This window comes from Chamaea fasciata, unplaced genomic scaffold (assembly GCF_029207755.1).
Source record: "Chamaea fasciata isolate MVZ Bird 193981 ecotype frontalis unplaced genomic scaffold, bChaFas1.0.hap1 SCAF_17, whole genome shotgun sequence".
NCBI lineage: Eukaryota > Metazoa > Chordata > Aves > Passeriformes > Sylviidae > Chamaea > Chamaea fasciata.
Window position 1 is genome coordinate 5,638,159 of NW_027094102.1, and position 25,371 is coordinate 5,663,529.

General features: G+C 48.8%; 1 protein-coding gene across 1 annotated transcript; it reads left to right on the forward strand.

The window, feature by feature from the left end:
• Positions 1-218: 218 nt before the first annotated feature.
• SLC17A9 (solute carrier family 17 member 9) lies at positions 219-20,231 on the forward strand. The gene is made up of 13 exons (XM_066198941.1): positions 219-350; positions 8,668-8,865; positions 9,829-9,968; positions 10,605-10,704; positions 11,661-11,791; positions 12,598-12,694; positions 13,568-13,664; positions 16,135-16,222; positions 16,528-16,562; positions 17,113-17,228; positions 17,643-17,698; positions 18,215-18,244; positions 18,352-20,231. Exons 1-13 carry the CDS (start codon positions 256-258, stop codon positions 18,513-18,515), a joined length of 1,347 nt encoding a protein of 448 aa, XP_066055038.1. The 5' UTR covers positions 219-255; the 3' UTR covers positions 18,516-20,231.
• Positions 20,232-25,371: the final 5,140 nt, after the last annotated feature.

A 25,371-nucleotide genomic window follows, 5' to 3' on the forward strand; every position in this document is an offset into this window, starting at 1 on the left:
ACCGGAGCAGAGCGAGCGAGCAGAACCCCGCGGTTCGCCGGTGCCGGAGGGGGCGATCCGGCACCTGCCCCTCGGGAGCTCCGCGGGTTCGAGGCTGCACGGGGACGCAAACCGGGACCGGCACCGGGCGGGACTTCCCGGCACGGCGGGCGGGGGCGGCGGGAGGCGCTGACACGTGGCCGCGGCCCGGCGGGGGAGGGAGCCGGCGGCCGCCGCGATGTGAGCCGGGGAGGAGGAAGGCGCTGCCCTGCCCGCATGGCCGCGGGGGGCGGCGGCAGGAATGTGCCCCTGGGCGGCGGCCCCCGCGACGGCATGAGGCGGGATGGCGGCGCCGAGCCCTACTGGTCCAGGTAAGGCTGGACCCGCTCCCGGGAAAGCCGCTCCGCTCCTTGCGGTGCTCTCCGGGGACTCCCCGCATCTTCCCCGGCCGCTGCCCTCCCGGCCCCGGCTGTCCCCGCATCCTCGGTCCCGGCCGCCCACAGCTCTTGGGAGGGATGCGGCTTCTGGATGGAGGGCTCGGGCGGCCCGCTCCGCTCCCGAGAGGCGATTTCGGAGGTGCTTGGTGTTCCCCGTCGGGCCAGGACTCTCCTATCCATGTCCCCGTTGCTGCCCTGCGGGAGGGACACGGTCCCAGCGCCCCGGGGGGTTCCCGCTGTCTCACTCCTCCGGACTCCAGCAGAGACGGTAGAAGGAAGGGAGAAGATAGGGAATTACTGTGACAAACAGGAGGGAAAAAACCCAACGGTTGAGCTTATTTCTGGCCTGTAATCAGTGAATTAAACACAAAACCGCTGCGAGGTTCTTCGTCTTATCAAAGTGTTCCAGTGGGGATGTTTGTACTGGCGATAGTCATTCATTACGATAATGTCTGGAATTGGAGCTGGGCAGCAGCTAGACAGCCTGAACTGCTCTTGATGTAAAGTCACTAAAATACTTAAAATACAGTTAAACGGCAAGTGACCACTTTTCACAGTAGGGGCAAAGGCAGGGTGATCCAATGTTTGGAGCAGACTGGGACACCTGGGGCGGTGCTGCTCCTCTGCCACCCTGGGAAAATCATCCGACACCAAGACCTCAGGACCAGCCCCTTCTCCCATCTCAGGTGGGGGTGAGATGATGATTCCAAAATACTAGCGGGGCACCTGGAATTCGTGGTCAGAGGCCCCTGGACTCCCTGTGCTTTAGAAATTTGGCTCGGTTTCAGATGACTGATGTGCGGCTGCCACCGTGGTGGCCAGGACTGGGAATCCCCTCTTCCCCTCGCCTTGAGGGCACACTGTGGGGAGCTCGCCCTGGCAGGAGAGCAGCGGGACCGCCACGGGACAGGTGGCACCTGTGTCAATGCACAGGAACACGAGGCCGAGGGGAGGGATTGCCCCTTCCAGCAGCAATCAGCCGCTGGATAAGTTGGTGTTTCTCATCCATTGCCCTCTGCAGTGGCAGCAGGCTGATAGCCGGCTTTAAACTGCCGTCCCGAGGGAGGCTTTTCCTGTCCTCAGAGATTGGGAAGTCTCATCAGATCCACGCTTATCTTAAAAGTAACGGAGGAGAAGACCTTTGGCACAGAGGCGCTTAACATTTGAGGATTCTTTCCCCCTAAAGCACTCCAGAAAATTCCTTCTCTCTGTCTCCCCCTTGCTAACTTTTCCCTAAGTCTTTGCGAAGTGGGAGTGGTGGCACTCCGCAACAGATTTTCATGAGGCAAAACTTTAGTTTATAGGTTTCTCCTCTAGGGAAAAACAAAACAAAACAAAACAAACAAAAAAACCAAACAAACAAACAAAACAACGAAAAAACTATTTGACCAGAACAAGCCCTCCTGTTTCTCAAATCTCTCAGAAAAATGCAAAACATAGATAGCATTTTCCAAAACAAAAGGGATGAAGAGAGCCTGTTGATCGAGACAGACATTTTAAGCGATTCTGACCATGCTAAGTACTGCTAATAATGGAGAGAATCCTGTTAATGGGAAGGAGCAGCAGGATAACCCTAAGGCACTTCAGATCGTTATCTATATTGCTGTAGTTCACAGAAGCTGAGATCATGTCCCCACTGTTTAGTGTAGACACACACGTGGTCACAGCCCTTTTCTGGGGAGGTTTTATGGAGGTTTTATGGCCTAAAGTAAACGGGGCAGGTGAAGGGTGAATAAGGGGGAGCGAGCCACCAGATCATTCGAGCAGGTTTGTCAAGTTGTGTCAAGTACCTCATTGGGTGAAATGAATTTGGTAGACAAATTGTGAACAGTATATGCAAATAAATAACTTTCGTAGTTTCCAAGCAGTGAGTTATTGCCATGGAGGCAAGGTGTTATCAAGCGGGAGAAATGACATGGGTTCTCCTTTCATGCTCCAACAAAAGACATGCCAGGCAGCCTTCCAAGATCTGTCAGTGCAAGGAGAGATAAACAATTATCTTGGCAGGTTTATTCTTCCATCTTTGTTCATGCTGCTTCTTCCTTTGTCCTCCCCTTTTTTCATCTGGCTTTTCCTTCCTCTTCCACCCTTCTTGCCTTGTGTTTTCTCCTGCCTACCTTTCCCAAACTTTTCTGCAGACTTCCAATGGCTCCATTGTCACACACCTCTTCCAAGAACAGCATTTGGGGATTACTGTTGGGGACTTGAAAAAGCCCTCATGCTTATGTAGCACATCTGGACAGGTAGAGAGCATTTCTTAATGTTGATCCTAACATGCCAAAGCAGGACCACTCGGGCAGTGGATGTGTTTAAATGTGTCTGGTTTAACTGAGGGAAGACCACAGCAGTGAAAAGAGAAATCAGTTGTTGAAGGTTGCACACAAAGCCACAAGCAGATCCAGCAGTGGACGTGGGGCTCACATTTTGGATGGTGCCTCCAGGAGAGAAATGCAGCATGAAAAAGTCACTGTGTCCTGGGAAGCAAATGACTCCTGAAGCCACTCTGCATCTCCCAGCCTCTGGCTACCCGTGAAGACAAGGGGTGATTATACCAGTTTCTTTAAGCTCCAGAGATAAAAGGAGTCCTACCCCCGACACAGGCTGGTCTCCAGTCACCTGATCTTTGCCCAGAGACAACAGTCAGTTGTTTTTTCTGAGTTCTGTGCCATCTTTCAACATGATGATGCAGCTTTAAGTGTTTGGGGTTTTTTTAGTGGTTGGGATTTTTGTTTTACAAGTTCCCCACCCGGGGTTTTATAGTGACCTTGCTGATAACTTTTTTCACGTGGAAAACGTAAGCAGGGCACACATTTCATTCCTGGCTGATCCATGTATGCCCTCAGATCAGTGTGCAAAGCACGCCTCTGCTTTATTATTATGTTTTCTTACCACCTCCACCTGGACTCAACAACTACTTCCAGCTTATATGAGCTGCTGAAATCTAATTTCATCTTTGCTTTTGCCGAAAGCAAGAAACGAAGAGAGGGAATAAACCCAGAGCTCGTTTGCTGAACACCACTTTGTTGCCATCTGTGGCTCTGTGGAGGGAGCTTGAGCACAGGAGGCAGACAGGAAGCCAGCAGCTTTCCCGGGAAAAAAAGCCCTGTGTCCTCTGTGCTGCTCTTGTTGGCTGCTAGCTGGATTGGGAAAAAAAAAAATCCACTCTCCTCTAAACCCCAGAGCTACTTTTGACAGTGACAAATCGTTAGCTTGGAGCTGGTCTACAGCATGACAAAATCTGCTTGAGGAGGGCAGGGGGAATTACTCCAAGCCTCTCTCTTGACAAGCATGTTAGATTTTGAAGGAGAAATTGTTGAGAAAAACAAAGAGTGAGAGGTGAAAGGACTGTCAAACAGGGTTAAAAATAACAGCCTGGGTATTATCTCCTGGCACAGGAGTGTCTGCACGGCTGCTGTGTTGGTGCCACGTCAGTCAGTCCTGCTTGTGGTGGAGGTTAATGTAAATTAAAGCTATAGGCAGGTAAGCTGGAAAAGAGTTTTTGGAGGGAGATGATCCCATGGGCCTGGGAATGGGTGCTGAGGAGGGAAGTGTTGACACACCATGGCTGAGAGGTGACCAAGCACAGGGAGATGCTCCGGACATTCCCCCGGGAGGTGGCCTCATGCTTGTGCTGCTGGGTGTCCTGGGTTTGGAGCTGCTGGAGTGGCTGGGAGCTGGGTACCACCGTGTGGGCTCATCCCCATCCTGCCCTGGGGTTCTGGCAGGGGCTGGGGAGTGCTGGGGGCACTGGGGGTGACTGCACTGGGGTGCTCTCCAGGCACCTCCCACAGAGCTGTTCCTAATCTCTTTTTAGAGAGGGGAACTGAGGTAGAGATGCCCTCTCTGGGAGGTGGGCGTTGTGCTCTGCTGATGGTCCCTGTGCCCATCCTGTGCAGATCAGGAGCTGCAGCTCCCAGTTCTTCTTCCAGTTATGGAAAACACCCACAGATATCACAGATGGCTTCTGGCCAAGAGCTGTTGCTGGGACAGGCTGTTTGTAGTCTTGCTGTCTAACACAGCTCTCTTACCACCTGAAAATACCTGGGGGTGCAGACTGGTGCCTTGGAGAGGGCCAAACTGGGATGTAATTGACAGGCTGAACTCCAGAGAGTCCATCTCAACAGTGTCCTGCAGTGTCTGCCAAAGCCCTGCAGACTGGGGGAAAGGAGGGAGGCGAGTCAAGAGAAATAAAAGTTGAATAAATATTTGCTCTGTGGCATCTACTGGAGAAATTCCTCCAGCAGGAAAACACACTGCAAATAAAGATACCCTGTGCTGCTGGCTCTGCCTGCACTGCCAGACAGCTCAGCTTGCTTTTGCCCCTTTGGGGATCTCAGGCATCCTTGAAAATCCATCCTAACCACTGTGCCCTGAGTGGAGGATCCATTTGGTTGGTGGCAGCTGGGTCTCTGGGGAATCAGTGGATGCTTCGAAGCAAAGCCATTTCCACCCAGTGCCCAAGGCTGCATTTGGAGGAGGAGAACCGAGGAGACATCAGACAGGGCTGCTCAAAAAGCCACCCAGGAAGAGTTATTAGGGCTTGGGCTAATTATAGTCTGGGTGGTGGTTGGAGGTTTGTGAAATAGGAAGTGTTCATAGCTGCGTGGCTGCTTTGCTCAGTGAAGAGGGTGTCAGTGATGTGCAGGAGGGGACACACCTGCAGTGCCTGTCTCTTGTGGGGAGAAGGGAATTGCAGGTCAGGAGGGCACAGGCTGGGCACTGAGGAGCCAGTGTCACCACACAGCACCGAATTACATCAGTTAGGTGGCTCCAGAGAAGCTCCAGTGATTCCCTGCCAGTGGTGTGGGGGCCTGGCCCCTCTCACAGAAGAGTCTATCACACATAGCCAGGACTGGCCCAGCGATGCTTGGTGGGAGATGCTTGGTCTGGCAGGTGAATCAGGCGTGGTGGCACCAGTGACAGCAGTGGCTGTGATTTCCTGTGCTCTGACTTAGGCTGGTTATCTGCCCCACATTGTCTCCCTCCCTCATCAGGGGATTCATTAGATTTAATCTGTTAACACTGGGGAAGTTTCACTTCTCCAGTGGCTGATGTCACCCACAAAAACTTTTGTTTGATTTGTCACTATTCCTTAGTTTTGAAAGGAGGGTTTTAATTCCTGTCTTTGTGCTAGTCCAAGTTCCTCCTGTGTAACCTCTGCTGTTGTTGTTTTGCACTGAGCAGAATGTTGAGTCATCTGCAGCCTCTGTGATAACTATAATTAGGAGAAAATGCATTTACAAAGCTCTTTCCTGTGATGCAAGCACGTCATTGTCCTTGCAGGGATATCATTCCTGCCATGCTTCCAGGTGGGTGTGAGCAGCTACTGATTACATTTGACATTCATACTCTTTGGGTGGATTTTCCTAGCTGGATGTGCTGCCTGTGGCAGCACACAGTCTGAGGCCATGGTTATATTCTCTACTTGTTGTGAGCATAATCTCTACTGATGTCATTAAACATGAAGGAAGAAAATATAGAATGGAGTAGTAGTCAAAGAGAACATTGAGAGTGTGTCATACAGCCAGAGATTTATTTAGTGCATTGGAGTAAAAGTCAAGAGAAAAAGTATATCCCTGGAGTTTTGTGAGAACATCAGATGGAGAAGAGGCTTCTCGAGAGAGAAACGGAGTAAAGACTCCTTGAGATGCTCAGATCTTTTTCTCTCCCTCTTACACCTTGCAGAGCCATACAGGGCTTAGGAAAAAGGAAGAACTGTTGATCTGGTATTAAAATGCTGCTGTGCTTGTCAGGATAACTGCAGGTTATTCTGAACACACCAGAATGACTGGAGAGACAGAGCTCAGCCCCACTCTGGTGAAAACTCATAAAGGTCTCCCTTTGCTCTAGGGGAAGAGTACAGTTTAGGAAACTATCTTGGTGGCCAAATTAGGTAGAAAATACCTCCACACATCACTGGCTGCTGTGTTTTACTCTGTCACCTCGATTGTTGCAGGTTCAGTAGCTCAAATTTATATCAGTGCTGTGCTGTTGGAGATAACAGAGATTAGGGACCAGGGCTGGCAACAGTTGGGCAGGGCAGGCAGCAGTTGTACCTGGAAGCATCCCATCCCTGAGGGATCTCCAGAAGGTTTTCCATGGCTGGTTATCCCCACCTGCCCTCTGCCTTTGGTGGGGGATCTATACCCAAAAACTCCTACCCATATCATCCTGCTGGGGTTTCTCTGACCCAGACATGCAGTGTCCTGGAGCCTTTGATTTCCCTGTGCTTTTCTGTAGCAAGCTGGAGTCAGTGGAGCCTCTCTTCCTGGAACTGGCTGGGGCTGGTGATTAAAAGCCAGCCCACCTTTGGTTTTGCAGCAAATGGAGATATGATTGAAGGTAATTTCCTCTCAGGGTAAGCCCCTGAGGGGCTCTGCGAGCGTTTCCCAGCTGGTTGAAATGACTGAGGCCAGCCCCTGATACTCATTCCCCCAGCGAAGTGAGGTTTGCCAGTTTCTGTGCTACTTTGTGCAGTCGTGCGGTGCACAGTAACAACGGTTCCAACCTTCTGAACACCGACTGAAACACTTCCAGTTCCTCCTGCCAGAGGTTAGCACTGAGCTGCTTATCTGCCTTGTCAGGAAACAGCAATAAATCCACCTCCAGCAGGTTCACCTGCCCGCAGAGTTCTGCTTTTCATTGTTCCTCCACCTCCCTCCCTGTGACGGCCCATTTACACCTTTATAAATGGGTTTGTGCTGTGTGGGATTAACCCACATTGGTCATAATTCCAGTACACAGAAATCAACTCTCTGTTGGATATAAAAGGTGACCCGGTTGTTTCCCACACGGGTATGTTTAGCAGGGTGGAAAGCCCAGAGGTTGCTGCCCTGGTACAGTGAATTCCTCTGGAGCAGAGAGAGTCTGTTAGCTCAGTGCTTTGCGCTCTGGCCTCTGGGCATAGAAATAATCAAATGCAAATAGTACCAATAGTGGGTGTCCTTACTCAGCTTTTAACTCTGTAATTCACTGGCAAAGGAGGGGACCCAAAGTGGCTTGGCTGAGGGAAGGCAGAGGAATTTACCTACATCTGGACCTGATATTTGCAGCAAAATGTGTTTGTTTGCACCAGAAGCCATCACTGACTTGCTTCTCACTTACCTCCAGCCTGTACTAGCCCTTTACTTGAGGCTGAAAATTCACACACCAGAAATATATACTCTGTTAACATATTCTGGCTCTTATTACCTAAAATTTCTTATCTCTCCAGGCTTCATTATTTTGCTTCTCTCTCTGAGCTCTTCAGGCCCATCAAGTCTTGTCTCTCTTTAGAGTTCCTGCATATCCCTCCTTTTCCGGAAGGGTAATACACAGACTACCTCCCCTGAGGAGTGGGTAGAATTGCCAAATAACTAATGTCTGCTTCCAAGAGGTGTGTCTCATGCAGGTGCTTCCAACCTCATGCCCTGACCTTTCCCTTGTTATCCTTATCTTTTAAAGAACAGTTTCTTGTTTGGGGGCGAAAAAAAGCAAACAAACCAGGTTCCTGCCTGCCTTTCCCTCCATCCACTGCCACCGATGTCCAAGCAGCCTGTTCCACCTTGCAGCCGATGCACAGACTTTGGCTGCTGGGGTCAAATTGATGCCTTGGGAAGGCTGACCTGGAACAGAGACTGGACAGAGCTAGGAAATAAAGTGGGTATTTATTGAAAGGTCTCTAGGATACACCTTAGGCAGGACATGGCCTGACCAGGGCTACACCCAAGGTGGACTTAGAATGGTCACAAAATGGACAACTGGTCATGAGGTCTTACATTTTTATACTTTTGGTCCCTTTGCATATTGGGGTTTAATTGTCCAATTACAGCTCCAGGTTGTGAGGTCCCATCCTTCTTTTTCACCCCTTCAGTCCACTGTTGTTTGTGCTTTTGGGCCTGAAGTTGTCCTTGGTCTTCAGCAGGAAAAGGATTTGTTTTGTCTCTACTCTGTGAAGAGAGCTCACTAACACTTAATATGAGGCTCAGAACTGCACCCCTAGGCAGCACAGAATCTGAAAAACATGAAAACTAAAACTTACAGCATCAAAATAATGTTTGGGATGAAGTTGGCGTCGTTCCTAAAAGCCAGCAGATGCAATACACTCTGTGTCAGAACCGCTGTGCCCTGGGGCAGTTGTGCTGACCTTCATTTTATCCAGACACACTCGGCTCACAAAGCCACCCCAACCCCTAAATCCTCACTGTGCACAGCCCCACCATGCCCAGCACCCCCGTCTGCCCTTTCCCCACCTTCCTGTCCATCCCTGCAGGCCCGAGTCCCGTGTGTGGACGGCGATGCTGCTGCTGGGGACGTGCCTGCTGTACTGTGCCCGTGTCACCGTGCCCATCTGTGCCGTGGCCCTCAGCTCCGACTTCGACTGGGACAAGAAGCAGTTTGGCGTCGTGCTCAGCAGCTTCTTCTGGGGATACTGCTTGACACAGATCGTTGGAGGACACATCAGTGATCAGTACTGGAATTTATTCTCTCACGTTTTCTTGTTCTAATGACATTTGGCTGGGTTTTGACCCCCTCAGTTCCAGTCTGAGCAGTGGCAGTGCTGAGTTTCACAGCGATGGGGTGTAAAAGCGTGTCCGTGGGGAGAAGCTCTGGCTGAGAAGGGATGTGGGTGGTTCAGACTGTCCAGATAGAAGCTGTGGATGTCTCATCCCTAGAAGTGATCCTAGGATTCTGCGAGTACAGCTTTTTTGATTTGATCTGCACAGGTGATCTTTGTTTTCAGTTCGGCACTTCCAGCGTTTCTGCCCTATATTCTCTTGCACTCTTTTCTCAGTCAAGTCCCCATACACAATTTCCATCGTGTTTAGAAAAACTGTCTCCATTGTGTCATATGAATTAAAAACCAAACAATTTCCCCAGCTGGCTATAAGAGAGGATCTGAATCGTTACCTGCTTGAGTCCCTTTCCCCAGCCAATCTATTCTTAGTGAGAGAGCTTTCCTATGAAGTCTTTTGTGAGGAGCACTTGCCTGGAAGGGATGCATTATCCGTGCAGTGCACTGTGCTATTTAATTAGGGCCCTTAAGAGTTTGCAAGAAAACACCCAGAGAAACCTGAATGGTAAAAAGGCAGAGCTGATGATGTAAAAGAGCAAATGGAAAACACCATCACTGGTTAGGAAAAGCAGAAGGGTGGCAGCAGTTGGGTTTCCCCTCCACCACCATCAGATATTTGAGTGGCTCAGTGCTGTGAGATCTCTGGGATCAGTGAGTGCTGGAGTTGGATGAGCAGTGCTGGCAGGAGGTGGGAAGGGAATAGGTCAGAGCTACTCCCCAAGGGCAAAGAGAAGAACAGGTTTGACTGAAAGGTTGCTCTTAAAAAACAGGCTAAACTGGGAAGGGCACTTGAGTCTGGACTGGAGGACTTTGCCCTTTTGCCCTGCTGTCTTTGATAATGTGTTTTCTGTCTTCCAGAATAGGAGGTGAGAAAGTTCTCCTCCTTTCAGCATCGGCCTGGGGGTTCCTCACAGTCCTCACCCCGCTGCTCACCCACATCACTTCAGCCCATCTGGTTTTTATGACATCCTCCAGGTTCCTCATGGGGCTGCTGCAAGGTGAGACCCCTGTCCTGAGTGTGTCCCTGTGTCTGTCTGTTCAGGGACTTCTTGTACAGAGGCTCTTGTGTAGCACACTGAGATGCAAGTCCCATGGTTTGCAGTGCATGAACCCTTCCCGTGGATGTCTGAGCAATTCTCTGCCTCAAAACTGCCTCCACATCCAGAACTTCCATGGGAAAAAACCAGTGACATTTCTAGAGAAAGTCACTGACAAGTCAATCCCCTGTAGAAATCTCTCTGCCAGGCAGGGGCTGCTGGCTTCGGAAACTATCTCTGGTGGTGTTTGGTTTTCCACATTTTAAAACTCCTTCAAAACACTCAGAGAAAATTGGCCCTTGCCAAAACTTTTGGATAATTTGGGGTGATTTTCCTTCCCTTGTGCCAATCTGCAGCACTGGGAAGTGCATTGGCACTGATGGATTTACAGTAGCAGTAGTGATGATGAAACAGGAGTACGGAAAAGGCACAACCAAACCTTTGATAGCAACAGATCCACTCCGTTTATTTTATATCCCTGTTTTGAATTCACCAAAAGTTTTGTTGCTCTTGTCTCAGTGTTTAACCCACTCTGGATCTTTTAAATTTGCTTTTGTTTTGCCTTACTGCTCCCTGCCTTGATCCTGTTTCCCTCAGGGGTGTACTTCCCATCCCTGGCCAGCCTGCTGTCCCAGCGGGTCCGGGAGAGCGAGCGAGCCTTCACCTACAGCACCGTGGGGACTGGATCACAGTTTGGGTGAGTTCAAAGGCCTCTGAGCACTGAGTGACAGCCTCTGGACATCCTGTGTGATGAAATGCCATTAAATAGTTGGAGGCAAAACTCACAGCCCAAAGTACATGTGGATTCATGGGTCCTCAAGGACTCCTGCTGCAGCTGAGGAAGCCTCAGGCAGTTGCTGTCCTGCCTGCCAAGGATTTATGTATTGTTTTCTCTTTCTTTTCAAACCAGTCTTTGAAGACTGTTTGCAATATTTAATGACTATGGGAAACAGCTCAATTCAGTAGGAAAAGCAAGGGTCAGGCTGACACTGGTCACCTGTCCTCTCTGATAGATGGGAAGAATAGAACTTCTCCATCTCTGCTGATCTCCATCACAATTTCCTGTCTAAATGGAAAGGTTACTTAAAAGCCAAATAGAAATATCACTGTGTTAAATCACTTCGTTTTCTGGTGTTCTCATTTCTTTTGCTGCTTTACACATTCTCTGGAATATTGCACACCAGCAACCTCCTTTTCTTTCCTCAGTGACCATTTTTCAGTGTGGGGCAGGTGAGGGTGAGGTCCCTTTGGGATTTCTCCTGTCAGTAAGGAACTGGCCCAAGCAAGATGCCACCCCAGGAACAGGCATTGCAGAGCCATGGTGGGACTGGTGGCAGCACCCACACATGCAGAGACTGAGAAATTCTTCCCTGTGAGGGTGGTGGGGCCCTGGCACAGGGTGCCCAGAGAAGCTGTGGCTGCCCCATCCCTGGAAGTGTCCAAGGCCAGGTTGGATGGGGCTTGGAGCAGCCTGGGATAGTGGAAGGTGTCCCTGCCCATGGCAGGGGGTAGAACAAGATGAGTTTTAACCCGAATCATTTTAGGATTCTGTGGTTCGGTGACAGCAGCACTGACCCCAGGGAGACTCTCCCATCAGTGTGCTCAGCCTGAGCTCTCAGCCAGGCCAGTAAATCTGGGTGCTTTCCCTTGCAGAACGCTGCTGATTGGTGGTGCAGGATCTCTCCTCCTGGACTGGTATGGCTGGGAAAGTGTTTTCTACTTCTCTGGTTTGCTCACTTTGCTCTGGGTCTATTGCACCTGCAAATACCTCCTGAGTGAGAAAGGTGAGTCCAGCTGCATCCCTGGGGCTGGCAGTGCTCCCGAGGATCTGGGAACTAAGGGATTCCTCTCCATTATTCTCTGCAAGTCCTGTGTGTTTCCAAGTTCATGCCTGGTTTTACACAAAGGTCTTTTGCTCAGATGTGTTCCATAATACACTCAGTGTCTTATCTAAGATCCCCAACCCAAAAACGAGGATTTGAGCTCTTGCAATGCTTGACTTCCTATTTCAAGTCCCATGCTGGATTATATCATTGCTAAGAGCCTGATCTGGCTCCTCAGTACTCTTTAAGCACCAGTGAAAACACAAAACAGAGCATGATCTTCAAAGTGGATTAAGCTAAAGCAGGGCAAGATACTTACTCCAAACTAAGAGCATCTACACACAGAGCTTTTAAAAACCAGTTAATCCACAAATATCTCTTCCCAAATAACTGCCTAGGAGTAATGCCACATATGGACAAACCATTACACCTGGCTCCAGCATTATTAGGGTGAGTGTGGTATGTAGGATTCCAGCTCACTGGGAGCTGGGTGTGTGCCTGGTGCTGCACAGAATCCAAACCTGGTCCCTGCCAAGGGACTTCTGTTTAATTATAAAAGATCTAACACATGGCTGGGTGGGGAGGGCTGTGGAAAAATTTTGGTCAGTGCAACAAGGTGTTTTCATGAGCGTTCAATGCTGGTAGAGCCAAAAAAACAAGGGTTAGAAGGAGATTAAAAGTGTTGTACAGCAGTGTCCCAGGGCTGTCTCCAGCTGCACAGGTAATTACTGACCACAGCTTTCCTTTGGATGTTTTCTTCCCTGCAGAACTCACTATCCCCATTAACTATTTAATGAGAGGCCTCTCGATACCCAAGCAGACCAAAGTTCCCTGGAAGCAGCTGTTTAGGAAGGCATCAATCTGGTAGGCAGCTGCATGCATTGGCCAGGCTGGGAACATCCTCCGTTTTCTCCTCTCTGGGCTTATTTCTTCTGCCTCTGTGGCTTTTGTCCACTTATTTATATATTTGAGAAGGAGAACCAGATTTCTAATTCCTTCTGTATAGACAAGGAACTGAAAAGGTAAGCTTGGCAAAGGTGGTTTATGTTCTGTCCAGAGGACTGTCAGTCTCGAATGTCGCTGGCAAATCTTTCTTGTTCCCAGGCTGTTCCCCCTGGATGAGTCCTGTGCTCCTCTGGAGTGATATTTTCCACGGGTCTTGTTAGAAACGCTGATTGTAATGGGCTCCTAAGAAGCGCTGCTCAGGGGCACTGGGTGGCACGGGCTGTGTTCTCACTGCTGGCAAACATCCTTTTAATGACCATTTTTCCTTTGGGATGCTGCCGTGGGCACTGAAGCTCATCCAAGCCTGTTCCCAAGGGCTGTTTTAAGGCGGGGAGGAGGAGGATGATGGGGCTGCAGGGCAGCAAACCCATTCCTGCCTTGAATAACAATGGGGCTGATAACAAATCCCTAGAAAACCCTAAAGAACACCTCTCAGAGCAGGAGAGCTCTTGCAGGGCTGGAAGGGACCGGTGGGAAAGGCAGTGGCATAATTAGCACTTCAATTAACCTCGCCTGGCCCCGGGGCTGTGCGGTGGGGCAGCCAAGGAACCAGCTGCAAGGAGAAAGCTGAAAGGAGTGGTTATCTGTGACCAAAATCTCAGGAAGCCAAAAGGAGTAGTTACCCGTGACAAAAATCTCAGGGATTTCTCAGGAACTGAAATCTCAGTGCCCGTTTCCCACCCGGCATGACCTGTCACTGCTGATTGTTTCCTCTCAGCTGTGTATTTTCAGGGCTGTCATCATCGCTCAGCTCTCCACGGCCAGCACGTTCTTCACTCTCCTCTCCTGGCTGCCAACTTTCTTTAAGGAAACTTTTCCCGACTCGAAGGTGGGTTGGCTCCGAAGCAGAGGCGTTGCCGTTCAAAGGAGGCCGTGCTGGCTTCCTGCCAAAAGGGGTTGGAGAGGGAGGAAGATGATGGAGAGGGTTTGGTGAGAGCAGGCTGGGAGACAGGAGGAGGTGGGAGGTTTCCCTGCGGGATCAGGAGCTGTGGCACTCCTGCACATACTTTTGGAGGTATCTCCAGGTTGCAGAGGCTGGTTTCTAGTTGCTTGTTTAGAGATGCTGAAGGTTGCAGGGAAGAGAAGGTTGTACTGGGTTTTAGACTGCTTTTCTTCTGAGGAAAAGATAATTTTCAACTAGCTCAAAGCTCATGACATTATGCTGTTGCAAATGACCACAATTCGCTCCTAGTTTTTTTTTTTACAGGGTTTTTAACTGGGCTAGCATTGTACAGCTCAGACCTGCCTATGGAAATGATAATTGCCATTAATAACATGTACTTTAAAAATACTACAGGAGCTTCCCTCTCCTCAGCACAGATGATACTCCCATTTTTCAGAAATCCAGGCAATGCTCATCTGGGCTGAGAGCTGGTATTTTCATCTTGTTCTCAGAAACTCAGTCTTGTTCACAATGGCTCTGTTAGGTGTTTACAATTTCCAGAGCTGCTTACAAATGCCTTTTCATATTACACACATAAAGCTCTTTATGGCATACTCGATATTTATATTAAAATCATGTGTTAAACCAGCAAACATATTGTTGTGACAAGATCTGTGCACCTCGAGTAATGTGCTTGTGCAGCAGTAATTTACCATCTGTTAAGCATTATATCACGGTGCCCTTATGTAAGATGCTCTGTAGAGTGCTCCTGCAGCTGATAATCGCTTCATGCAGTTTAAAACAGAGGCTGAGGCTGCTTGATTTTAAAGGATGGATGGTAATCCCTGATGTGGGGATCTCATGTCACCTGCTGGCCACAATCCCCTGCTGCAGGTGAGCTGGGCAGCACCTGAGTGAAGGTGATGGAGGCTTTGGCTCAGGGCTGTGGTATTGAATTTCTCAAAGAGCCAGCTGGAAATAGCTCTGCGAGGGTTCAATACCTCTGAAGGTGCCCAGCACCTCACAGAAAATGGCTTAAAGATTTTAGCGAGACAGTATGGTCAAGGATGTCTTAGAAAAGCAAAAAAGTTTTATAGTAAAAGAAGAAAATAGTATGAAAACAAAGAACAAAGCTGAGCACACTGTAGGGACAGGTCCTACACACCTGCTACAACACCTCGAGAATGCACTGAGAAGCCTCGTGCTCTCCCTTAAGTATTGGAAGATTTAGGTGGGGTTATTTTGGGCAAACAGCCCAATAGAGAATAGCTACTTTTTTGAGGAACAGGCAAATTGACCTACCAGTGTTTATGTCTTGGCACTGAGCCAATTACTGTCAGGAGAGCCAAGAAACTTCTAGAGTTCTTTCCTTTAAAGGTTTTGGGGTGAGTCTTAAACCTTCCCTTATGGAAACATCTGCTGGGGTGTGGAAAGGCATTCCTACACTGTGCGTGAGACAAGGCTGGGATTGTGCTGAGCTGCCCCAGCCTCTGTTAACAGACAGCAGAAGGACCACCCCATGAAGCCCATGAGCTAACATTGTCAAAAATGACCAGGACCCAAATTTCAAAGGCATGGAAAGATGCAGATGGACCCTGGTGTGATTTCCAGGAGCAGCTTTAACAGGATTATTGAAAAACAAGATTATTCAGCCCTCCCACACATCTTGAGGCCAGACAGGAAGGGGAGATGCCTTCACAGAGTGGTGAGCTCTGAGCAAAGGGGAGATGCTGGGGGTGATGGATGGCTGGACGGATGAGTAGGTTCAACCAGCTGAGATGAAATCCAGCCCAGCCCACACTGATTTCAGCTCCTGTGGGATCTGGGCACCAAAGTGCCCCTGAGCAGCTGTAATCCAGCTGACCACTAATCGTCTGTGATTACAGCTGCAGCTCACTTAATTGAAAAGAGGCCGAAGGATGTTGCTACCCATAATGTCACCTAATCCTGCCATCAGAAAATCCAGCTCTGCTCCCTCAGCTTCACAGAGTAATGCTGCTAATGAGCTGGAAGCTGCTGGAAAATTTGCCAGCAGCTTTGCTGAGGACCCACACTGAGCTTCCCAGGGCTCTGTGGCTCCCCACCACATCATCTTGCTGAGCAGTAAACTTTGCCACGTTTAATCCCTCTTTCCCAGAGTTTTCCGTCTCTCCCTTGGATGCAGTGTTGCTGGGGAAGAAGGAAAGACAACAAATCTATGAATGCTACAGCCCTGTGATGCTCGTGCTCCCTCACAGAGCTTGGAGTGGGGCATGGTGCAGCTGAGAGCTGGCTCTCCAAGGGGGATAGAGGGGCTGCAACAAGTCCTGAGTGCTTCATTTGTTTCTCCTTTCTACAGGTACCACAGACTGTCAAAGTATTTGCAAACATATTCAGCTTTGACAACAAATCTCTCTTGGTTTTCACTTCTTTTCAGGGTTGGGTGTTTAATGTCGTTCCCTGGCTGGTTGCAATTCCAACGAGCTTGTTCAGTGGATTTCTGTCTGACCATTTAATTAGTCAAGGTGAGAGCTCTTTATGGCTTTTCCTCAGACCTTATGTGATCCCAGGGAGAGGACCTGGGTGGGAGGAGGTGGGTTTTTTGGCAGGGAGAACACCCAGTAAATAGACAATGTGAGGTTCTGATACAAAAGCAGAATAAATTCTCCAGTGTCCAAATCCCATCCTCGTGTTTGGGGGTCCCTTTGACCTCATTCATAGTATCCACCTGGAGATGAGATCTGGGCATCTGAAATCTACTGATGCTGTAGTTTCCTGGATGGGCAGCAAAGTGAACTGTGCTAACTCCACGTGTCCCTTTCTTCTCCAGGGTACAGAACCATCACCATTCGTAAGTTCATGCAGGTAAGAGAGCTGAAGCTGTGGGAGGGATACCTGAGTTACCAGTTAAACTCTGATTATGTGGCAGACTAGACCTCATAGGCAGCTGGGTTGGGGGTTATAGATGGAAACAGGAAAGATTTTTCTGGCTTTGCACATTAACTGGTGGTCAGGATGTGTGAAAGGAAATCCAGAGGAAAACCCTGGCTGAGGAGCAGAGCCTGGATTAATGGTAGCATTGAGCGCAGTGAGTGCTCTGAAGGGTTTTTCTTTCACAACCTGTTTCTGGTCATTCCAAACGACCTCTTTGGTACTGAGGGAATAGCAATACAAGGGTGAACAGGAGTAGAAATGCTGGGTGAGAACACAGTGTATCTTCTGATCTGCGGCATCACATCCCTCTGGACAGACCCCTGACACAGAAGAACATTGGGGACAAAAAAAAAAAAAAGAGGAGCACAGGATGCACACAAACTCATGCCATTGGAAAAGGGAACAGTTTGTTCATGGCAGCAGTTGCTTTCTTCCTTACAGAAAACATGCTGTGGTGTTTAATTTTCCCATTTTTTTCCAGGTCATTGGCTCTGGTGTCTCAAGCATTTTTGCTTTGTGCCTGGGCCAGACCTCCAGTTTCTGCAAAGCAATAGTGTTTGCCTCAGCCTCTGTTGGACTGCAGACCTTCAACCACAGGTAAGGAGAGCCATGGGGACAGTGGCCTCAGCTCCCCTGCACACTGGGCATTTTGGGGTCTCAGAGGAGGCTGCCTGTGTCCTGACTGTGAGAACAAGAACTGGCACTTGCCTGAGCATTGTGTTTGGGACCCTGTGGGTTGGAAGTAGTCCAGCAAACCTCTAGCATGGAAGGACTTGGAGAGAGATGGAGCAGGAGGGGAATTGCATTGTGGCCCCTCTGAGCACTTTGAGTTGAATTGTTTTCCCTCTGATACTCACCTGCTTTATTCTCAGCATCTCCCTTCTCCTGCCAGTGCCGTTTCTTGTCCAGGACCTTTCCTTGTGTTTGTCAAAGCAAACTGTGTAAATGATGGAAAAGCAGTCATGTTCCACTCAAACAGCCGTTTATTTTTCCCCCTCTGTTTCTCACCAGTGGCATTTCAGTAAACGTGCAGGACCTGGCCCCCTCGTGTGCTGGCTTGCTCTTTGGTAAGGGTTCTGTGGGGTTTCTGTGATGGAGAGGCGGCATCTTTTGGGGGGACATGGTCACCAGCATCAAAGTTTGAGCAGGAGCAGCTCTGGACAGTGTCTGCTCTGTGTGCGCAGGCTCAGCTTCCTTCTGCATAAACCTGCCAGTGCTGGGGGCAGGTCACACCACCAAGGTGCCTTTTTGATACCTGTGAGGTGCTCTGCTGCACCCAGGGATGGGTTGGGGCTGTGTCAGTGGTCTCTGTCAGTTGTCCAGAGAAGCTGTGGCTGCCCCATCCCTGGGAGTGTCCAAGGCCAGGTTGGATGGGGCTTGGAGCAGGTGGAAGGTGTCCCTGCCCATGGCAGGAGGATGGAATGAGATGAACTTTAAGGTCCATCCCTGCTCAAACCAGTCAGTGATTCCATGATCAGAAAGGCATTTTGCCCAACATACGGACCAGGGGTCGGTGGGAGCTGTGATGAAACCTCTCGTGTCTGTGGGTTTTCACAATTGCTTTTCACACCTTTTCTTTGCAGGGGTTGCAAATACAGGTGGAGCCCTCCTAGGTAAAGTACTGTCCTGCAGCTCATCCTTTCCTGGGGAGCCCTCTCCCTGTGAGGGCAGGATCCAGCCCAAGGCCTTTGCACGTGTTTCTCTTCTCCCTTCCCTGCAGGTGTCATTTGTGTGTACCTGGCTGGATACCTGATCGAGACCACTGGCTCCTGGATTTCTGTTTTCAACCTGGTGGCTGCTGTGAACAGCATTGGGCTCTGCACATTCCTCCTGTTTGGAGAGGCCCAGAGGGTGGACACAGACTCTGTGTATGTGGATCTTTAGAGACGAGCCCAAGAAGCAGCTGAAGGACAGGGGAGTGTCACATCTATGAGTTATTCTTGCACAAGTGCCAAAGAACATTTTACCATTTTTTTAGGGGTTTTAACAGGAAGAAATATGCTGAAACCAAGTACATAATGGGTCTGGATGAAACCCATGGGACAAAAGAAATTTAGGGTTCATTTTTTTGCTCAGGGCTGTAGCTGGTGGCTTGCAGAGCCATCCAGCTCAACATCTCCAGTGAGGATATGGTCAGTGGGACCAGTTTGTCCTAGTCTGTGTCTTGTGGACAAATCTCGTGGCCAAAGCAGCTGACCTGGCCTGTCTCCCAAGGCTGCTGTGGTTCCATGCCCTCTTGAGGGGAGCTGCTTCTCCATGGGGCAGTGGGGCTGCCATGCTCTGCTGTCCTGGGACCACCTGGCTCTGGGGCTGCTCTGCCACCAGGTGTCCTGTGAGGTATGACAGGAACATGCCAACGAGTACCTCTGCCCTTAACCCCCATGTGTGCCTTCGTCCTGCAGCAGGTCCCAGCCGGGTTTCCAGGGCTGTGAGGTGAATTCCAGGCTTCCCTTCAGGGGATGTGTGGCTGGATGTGTGCCCTGGGCCCAGGAGCTGTGTTAGTACTGCTGTCACAGAGCTGGGAGAGGGCTCCAAGCCAAGCCTGGCTTTGCCCAAGGGCCCAAGGTCTCCCTTCTCTCCCTGGTGGCTTCACCCCAGCCCTGAGTCCAGGTGGAGCAGCTCCACCATGAGAGCAGAGCTGAGCTGTCCCCCGGGGTCAGGCTTAGCTGGGCTGACCTTGCAGTGCAGCAGCAGCAGAGGAATCCCTCTGGAGCTGTTTTGTCAAATGCTGTGAATGTACGGGAAGAACCAGTCACACTCTGTGCTGTGGATCTACAACTCCCAAATGCTTTCTGCATGATTAAATGTGTCCTCCATGTGCTCTCACAGGGCTGAGGGAGACTTTCCAAAGAGCTTGGCATGGGCAGGTTTTGTTTCTATGTTAAGCATAAATCAAATTTCTGCATTGGGCATCCATAGGCATGTGGATCCCTGTGGTTCCCTGATAGAGAGAAATACTTGGCTGTAGATACCTCTGAGCCTGAATGTCTTAAAGTTATTTATAAATATTTTAAAATTTAAGCACCAAATCCTATTTTTTATGTACTTGAGGCCTGATTCTGCATGCTTGTTTGGAGTGGTACTCCCACCGAATCCAACACTGTTTCTCGAAGGAGAGGATCTACCAGCCTCCAGTGTTTGGGTCTGTAGGATCAGTTTTAAAGGTGAATTTCATATTAAAGCAATTCATTGTTTCTCCTCTAATCCCTTGACTGCAGCCTGAAAGGATCTCTTGGGTTTCTCTAGTGCTTACCAGAAAACTCAGGCTGAGGAGCAAGGTTCCCAAGAACCTTCAGTGCCGGAAAGCCATAGGTTCAGGGGAAAAAAAAAAATCCTATTATCCTCTTCCTCACCTCTTTTTTTTTGGCCAAATTTCTTCTCGGAAGACCTGTTGGAGCCACGTAAGGTTTCTGAATAGCCTGGTTTGTAGTGAAAATGCTGACAGCCCTTTAATTGCAGAGACACTAATGGGCATCACTAAGCTGAGCCGAGGCACTTACTGGGCAGAGTTAGGTATAAGGATGCAACTGCCTGATGTCCTCCCAAGAGAATAAAGAATCAGTGAGGCCTGACTGGGGGCAGAGGGATAAGAGAGTATTTTATTTTATTCCTTCTGTGCTTTTTTTTCTCTAAAAGGCTGTTTGCTCCCATAGGTACCACTCTGTATTGGGGTGCTGCAGAGCCAGGAGCCAGGAAGGCTGCTGGGAACTCTTAAATCAGTGGGTAAATTGGGAAGAAAACCCAGTAACAACAAACACGGCCAGGCTTGCCAAAGAGGCCCGAGGCTGTGCAGCCATCTCTGTCAGCTTGTCCTTTGTCCAGTCTGAGCAGATTGCTTACGTGGCCCCTTTTCTATAGTGACAGAAAAAAAAAAACCAAACCAAAACCAAAAAACCCATGGGTTTTGTGGGATTTTAGAATATCTTCCCTGGCCCTTCAGCGCTGCAGGCCAGGAGCACAAGGAGTCAGTTCTGGGTCTCTTTGCTGGTTGCACCATTTCTTGTGGAGGAGTTGATGAGTTTCAATCACTCACGTTTGAGTCAGGCTGCTTGGCCACCCCTGGGATCTGCCGGCTGGGAAATGGAAACTGATCTTCAAAGGAGAGTGGTCGGCTGTGCCTTCCCTGTGAGTCCAGCTAACTTTCCAGTGAGCTGTCCAAGTTATCTGTCTCTGCAACTGGCTAATAAGTTGAATGTTTGACCTACACTGGAGGCTTATGTTTCATTATCATCAGACCTCTTCAGTGAAGTATTGAAACAGTTTTGCATATCTGTACTGTTATTTGTTTAAGCCAAAGCTTGTGGCCTGCGAGTTTTTGCTATGGAAGGACCTCAAAAAAAAAAAAAAAAAAAAAAAAAAAAAGGCAGTGAATCACCTAAAAATAAAAAAATAAAGGCAGCGAATCATTTGCACACCGTGTTTTTCCTTTGACCGCAGAGGTGTTAATTTGTGTGATCAGTGGGGGACAGAGGAGTATATTTGATGTGATTAACTCCCGGGGGAGGCTGTGCCGGGCGAGTATCTGGGCTGGCAGATTTTCACAACATCCTCACATGTACATCAGACTCGGAGTTCATCCAGCTACGTCTTCTCACTGATTAGGGAAAAATGAATGAAAAGCTGCCTTCAGCAAAGGTGTGGCCAGTAAAGCATCAGCAGACATGATCCAATATCGCTTGTTAAGAGTAATGACACAAACGTTGGCTGGGACACACCCCGCAGGTGGATCACCTTCCACACCGCGATCGTGCTAAGGAAAAAGTAAAAAATACATTTCCACCTTTGTATATCCTCTCTGATAGGTTCGAGCAGATGCCAACAGAGGGAGCTGTGAGATCTGGGATGTGGCAGATCTCTCCTGGCCGGCGAGAGCGCTGAGCCCGGCCCTGGCACAGCTGGCACGGGTAGCGTGGCTGGTGCGGATGGTTTGGCTGGCACAGCTGGCACAGCTGGCAGAGCCTGGCCCTGCCCATGAGCAGCCCTGGCTGGTGGCTCTCGTGGCTGGAACTGCCTTTGGGAGCCCCAGGATTTGCTGTCACAGCGTTCAATTTCACCCCTCGCAGGGCAATTTCACAGTTATTGTAGGGAGGAAAAGTTTTGGACACTTTAAAAGGAGAAATAGCCATTCAATGAATTTTAACACCTCATCCGTAGGGTCATGTTATCGAGAGAATATCCCTTAAGTACTGTAGACTCCTCTAATTTTCTCATCAGTGTGTTCAGAAAAGAAGCTGAGGGAAAACTTGGTGGCATGAAATTTACGCTGCGGATAATTTAGCAGAGTCCAAGTTATCTTCAACTTTCCCTGTCCTTTTGCTCCCCTTACAGAGCTATCAAGCTCTGACATGCCCATTTGAGCTCTTTTGACCTTTTAGGTAATTTTAAAAGCTTTTTAGCTCCAAGAAGCCACCCACCTTAAAGCCTGCCCTGTTCTTCTCCAACTGTGCAGAGCCTGAGAGAATAGAAGGCTTTGGTATTTTTATCTTTTTTTTTAATATATATTTTTTTTCTCTCTTTTTTTCCCCCTTTCCTAAGTCTTTCTTTTTCTTCCACATTCCTTAAATTGCCAGTGTCTCAGGTTGGATTTCAGCTTTCCAGCCTGCCCTGAGCAAGCAGGGACAGGCACAGTGCAAAAGGGCCTTAAAAGCTGATCAGCGACAGGTACCTTGTATTGCTGCTGGGAGGGGGGGTTGGTTTGTATTTAAATTGTTTGGGATATATTCCATAGCTGGCTGGAGATCGTTAGAAGGATCCTGTTTTATTGCAGTTTGCATAACACTAAATCAATAAACACATTCAAGCAGATGGAAAGCAGAACACAGGAGGAAAGATACAGTACTTGGAGGAGATAAGGGATAGCAAAGAGCAGTCCTTGCTGATCGTTTAACCTGGAAAACACGAGCAGATGCTCTCACAGCAGAGACCTGATCTAACATCCACCTGGCAACTCCCCAGGGCCGGGACATGCCCCAAAGACAGCAGCTCTCAAAGGGCACCCAGTCCTGTAACAGGCAAAATATCACCGTTTATTGCAGCCGTGACCTACTGCACGGCAGGTAATGAGGAATTTTCCATTTCAAACTTTAATGCAATAATTAAGATGTCCATTAAGGTCTTTACAGTTTGGCTGCTTGTAATTAAAAATGGGGAGATGGGGGGGCAATGGAAGGGAGTTGCAGGCCAGGGCATCAAGCTCCCACCATCAGCTTCAAGTGCTCTCCCCTTTCTTCTCTGTTTGGTTTCTCTCTTCAAAACAATTTTTCTGGTTTGGTTTGTAACTGTCACTAGTGCCGGAAAAACTCATGAAGAAGAGTCTTAGTTCCTACAACTACAACTTGAGTTGAAAAAAGATCTTTTATCTTCTACCAACACCTCCAAAATATTGATCCTCCTGCAGTGCAGTTCCTGGGGGTGTTTCTGGGCAGTGCCAGAGGTTTTATGCTCTAGCTGGTTTCCAGACTGGTGCAGCTCCTGCTTACACAGTTCCTGGTGCAGGATTAAGCATGGGGTAGGTTTTAATCCAATAATGGAATGAGATGAAACCCCCATATAAATCCACATCTTCCAAAGTGTCTCTGCTCCTGGGAGGCCAAAGTCCCATTATCCAGTAATTGGATTTGGCCTTCTAAAGCAGGACTGAACTGTAAAATTTTGTTCCCAAATCACCAGATTTTTGCAAAGGATTAAGAAAAAGTAATGATTTGACTGAGGAAGTAGCTGCCAGAAAAGCTTTGGCTGATCCCTTGAATCCCTTCCCCAATTGCTTTCCTTTGCTCTTTACAACTCCCAAAATGTGGGTAACTTGCTCTTGCATCTCCAAACACAATGCTGGGCATGGCCTTCTGCAACTTTGACATTCACTATTCTCTAAAAAATTGTTTTTCATTTCAGCTCCAATAGAAAAAAAGATTGCAATCTCACTTCCATGGAAGACAATGGAATCGAACACATGTAGCGATTACCAGGAGGATTTTACACAAAGAATTAGCAACCTACTCGTGCATGTCCTGCATTCTCATTAAAGGCAAACTGTTTGTGGGTGACAGGGGATTTTCCTGTGCAACCATCTAGGCTCATTGCAGCTGTTAAATTCCTTTCATGTCAGATTTTTTTTTGCCCCCCTCCTACCAAGTTTCAGAAAAACCCACTCATTTACAGCTTCTCCCGTGTGTGAGCTACAGGTGGGGTTGATGCTCCATGAGTCTCATCCTTCAGATGCTCAGAGCTGCTATGGACCCTGGCTGGGCACAGGAGCCTTTCTATATTTTGCTTTAATTTTGCCCCAAACTTGCCCACAAACCTGGTGTCACGAATTTCCCGGTTTCAGTCACATTTGTGTGGTTTTGCTGCTGAGCCAACCTACTCCTCAGAGCCTGCAGATCTTCTCTGCCTCCTCCAGCATCCTCCCTCCAGCTCCTCCATTCCCCTGCCCCATTCCACAAAGCCACTTGGCAGGTTTTGGGGAGCAGACAAGGCCCCCACGTGTCCGCAGGCTCATGGGAGGGAGGATGTGTCCTCTTATTGCGCATCCCACACACTGGTCAGTCACTGGTTATTTAGCACAATAAACTCTCTGAACAAGAAGTATTATCAGCAGGAGCATAATCAGATCTCAGAGAGGAGGTCTTCAGATGAGTAATTTACTGAGATCTCTTATTTCATTTTATTTCAGCCCATCTGGGTCACAATCGTGCTTTGGGAAGGGCTGGAGGCTGCAGTTCCCACTGCAGGAGCCACCTGGACCAGCGAGAGCTCAGCGTAAACTCCCGTCCTTGCAATCTCATTTTACTGGAGCCTCTAAGTAGGACACACACTGCAACAAAGTGGTGACCTGAGAAATGTTTGCACAGCCCTGGGCTGTCCTTCCAGGAGAGCCAGAGCTGGTGGAACACAGGCTGCTCTGCACCTGGACACAGGGTTTGGATCCAGGAGCACGACAAACCCTTTCAGAGTGCTGCCTCTTCTTTGGGGATTTTGTGCCTGGAGTCAGCTGGGAGTACAACATTGAAATCTTGCTTTAGCACCCATCCTTTTCTGGCAGGTTTAATGCAGAGCTAAAATACTAGAGCATGAGTAAGAAATTACATATTTTGGCAGTTCCCAGGGCTTCGGTGTTTGCAGGTGAATCTTTACTGCTTACCTGTAAGAACATGTCGCTGCTCTCACCAAAGACACGTTTTTCTCTCTTTTCCTTAAGTGCAGTGCCAATTTTTTATCCTCTTCTGTTCATCCTCTCCCTCCTCCTCCTCCTTGGAGATTTCTGGATTAAAGAATAAAGCAGTGAATTGATTTCCTGAACGTGCATTAGAGAGGATTATTCCAGGAGATTCATCCGTGTTTGGTGGATTAATATTTCCAGGGAAGCAGCTCCGATCTCAGCCAATACTTCTCTCAACATAGCCCAAAACAGTTTTTTTCTCTTTTTCAGGCAAGAAGGAGCATTGGGAATGGTAGGAGACAGAGAGAAGAAGCTCTCAGCACTGGTGTTTGAGCTTTGGTATCTTTTGAAACAACAGGATTTCTAATGTAAATATATGAAAGATGATTATCTATTACTTTGCTAATAATAAAGAATAAAACCAGACACTGAGCACCCTCTGAGAGAGGGGCACAGCATCCAAACAGAATGGTGCTCTGTCCAATTAATGAATTTGGCCTCTGTGCTCTGCACAAACACAGCAGATCAAGGGCCTATTACATTATAAGAGCGATCTGTGAAGTCTTACAGCAGTGCAGAACT

Excerpts from the sequence above, each read along its gene's own strand:
- SLC17A9 (XM_066198941.1), top strand. The coding sequence starts at position 256 with ATGGCCGCGGGGGGCGGCGGCAGGAATGTGCCCCTGGGCGGCGGCCCC. Across the intron at positions 9,969-10,604 it reads CCTCATGGGGCTGCTGCAAG|GGGTGTACTTCCCATCCCTG; the intron begins GTGAGACCCCTG and ends TGTTTCCCTCAG. Across the intron at positions 16,223-16,527 it reads TGACCATTTAATTAGTCAAG|GGTACAGAACCATCACCATT; the intron begins GTGAGAGCTCTT and ends TTTCTTCTCCAG.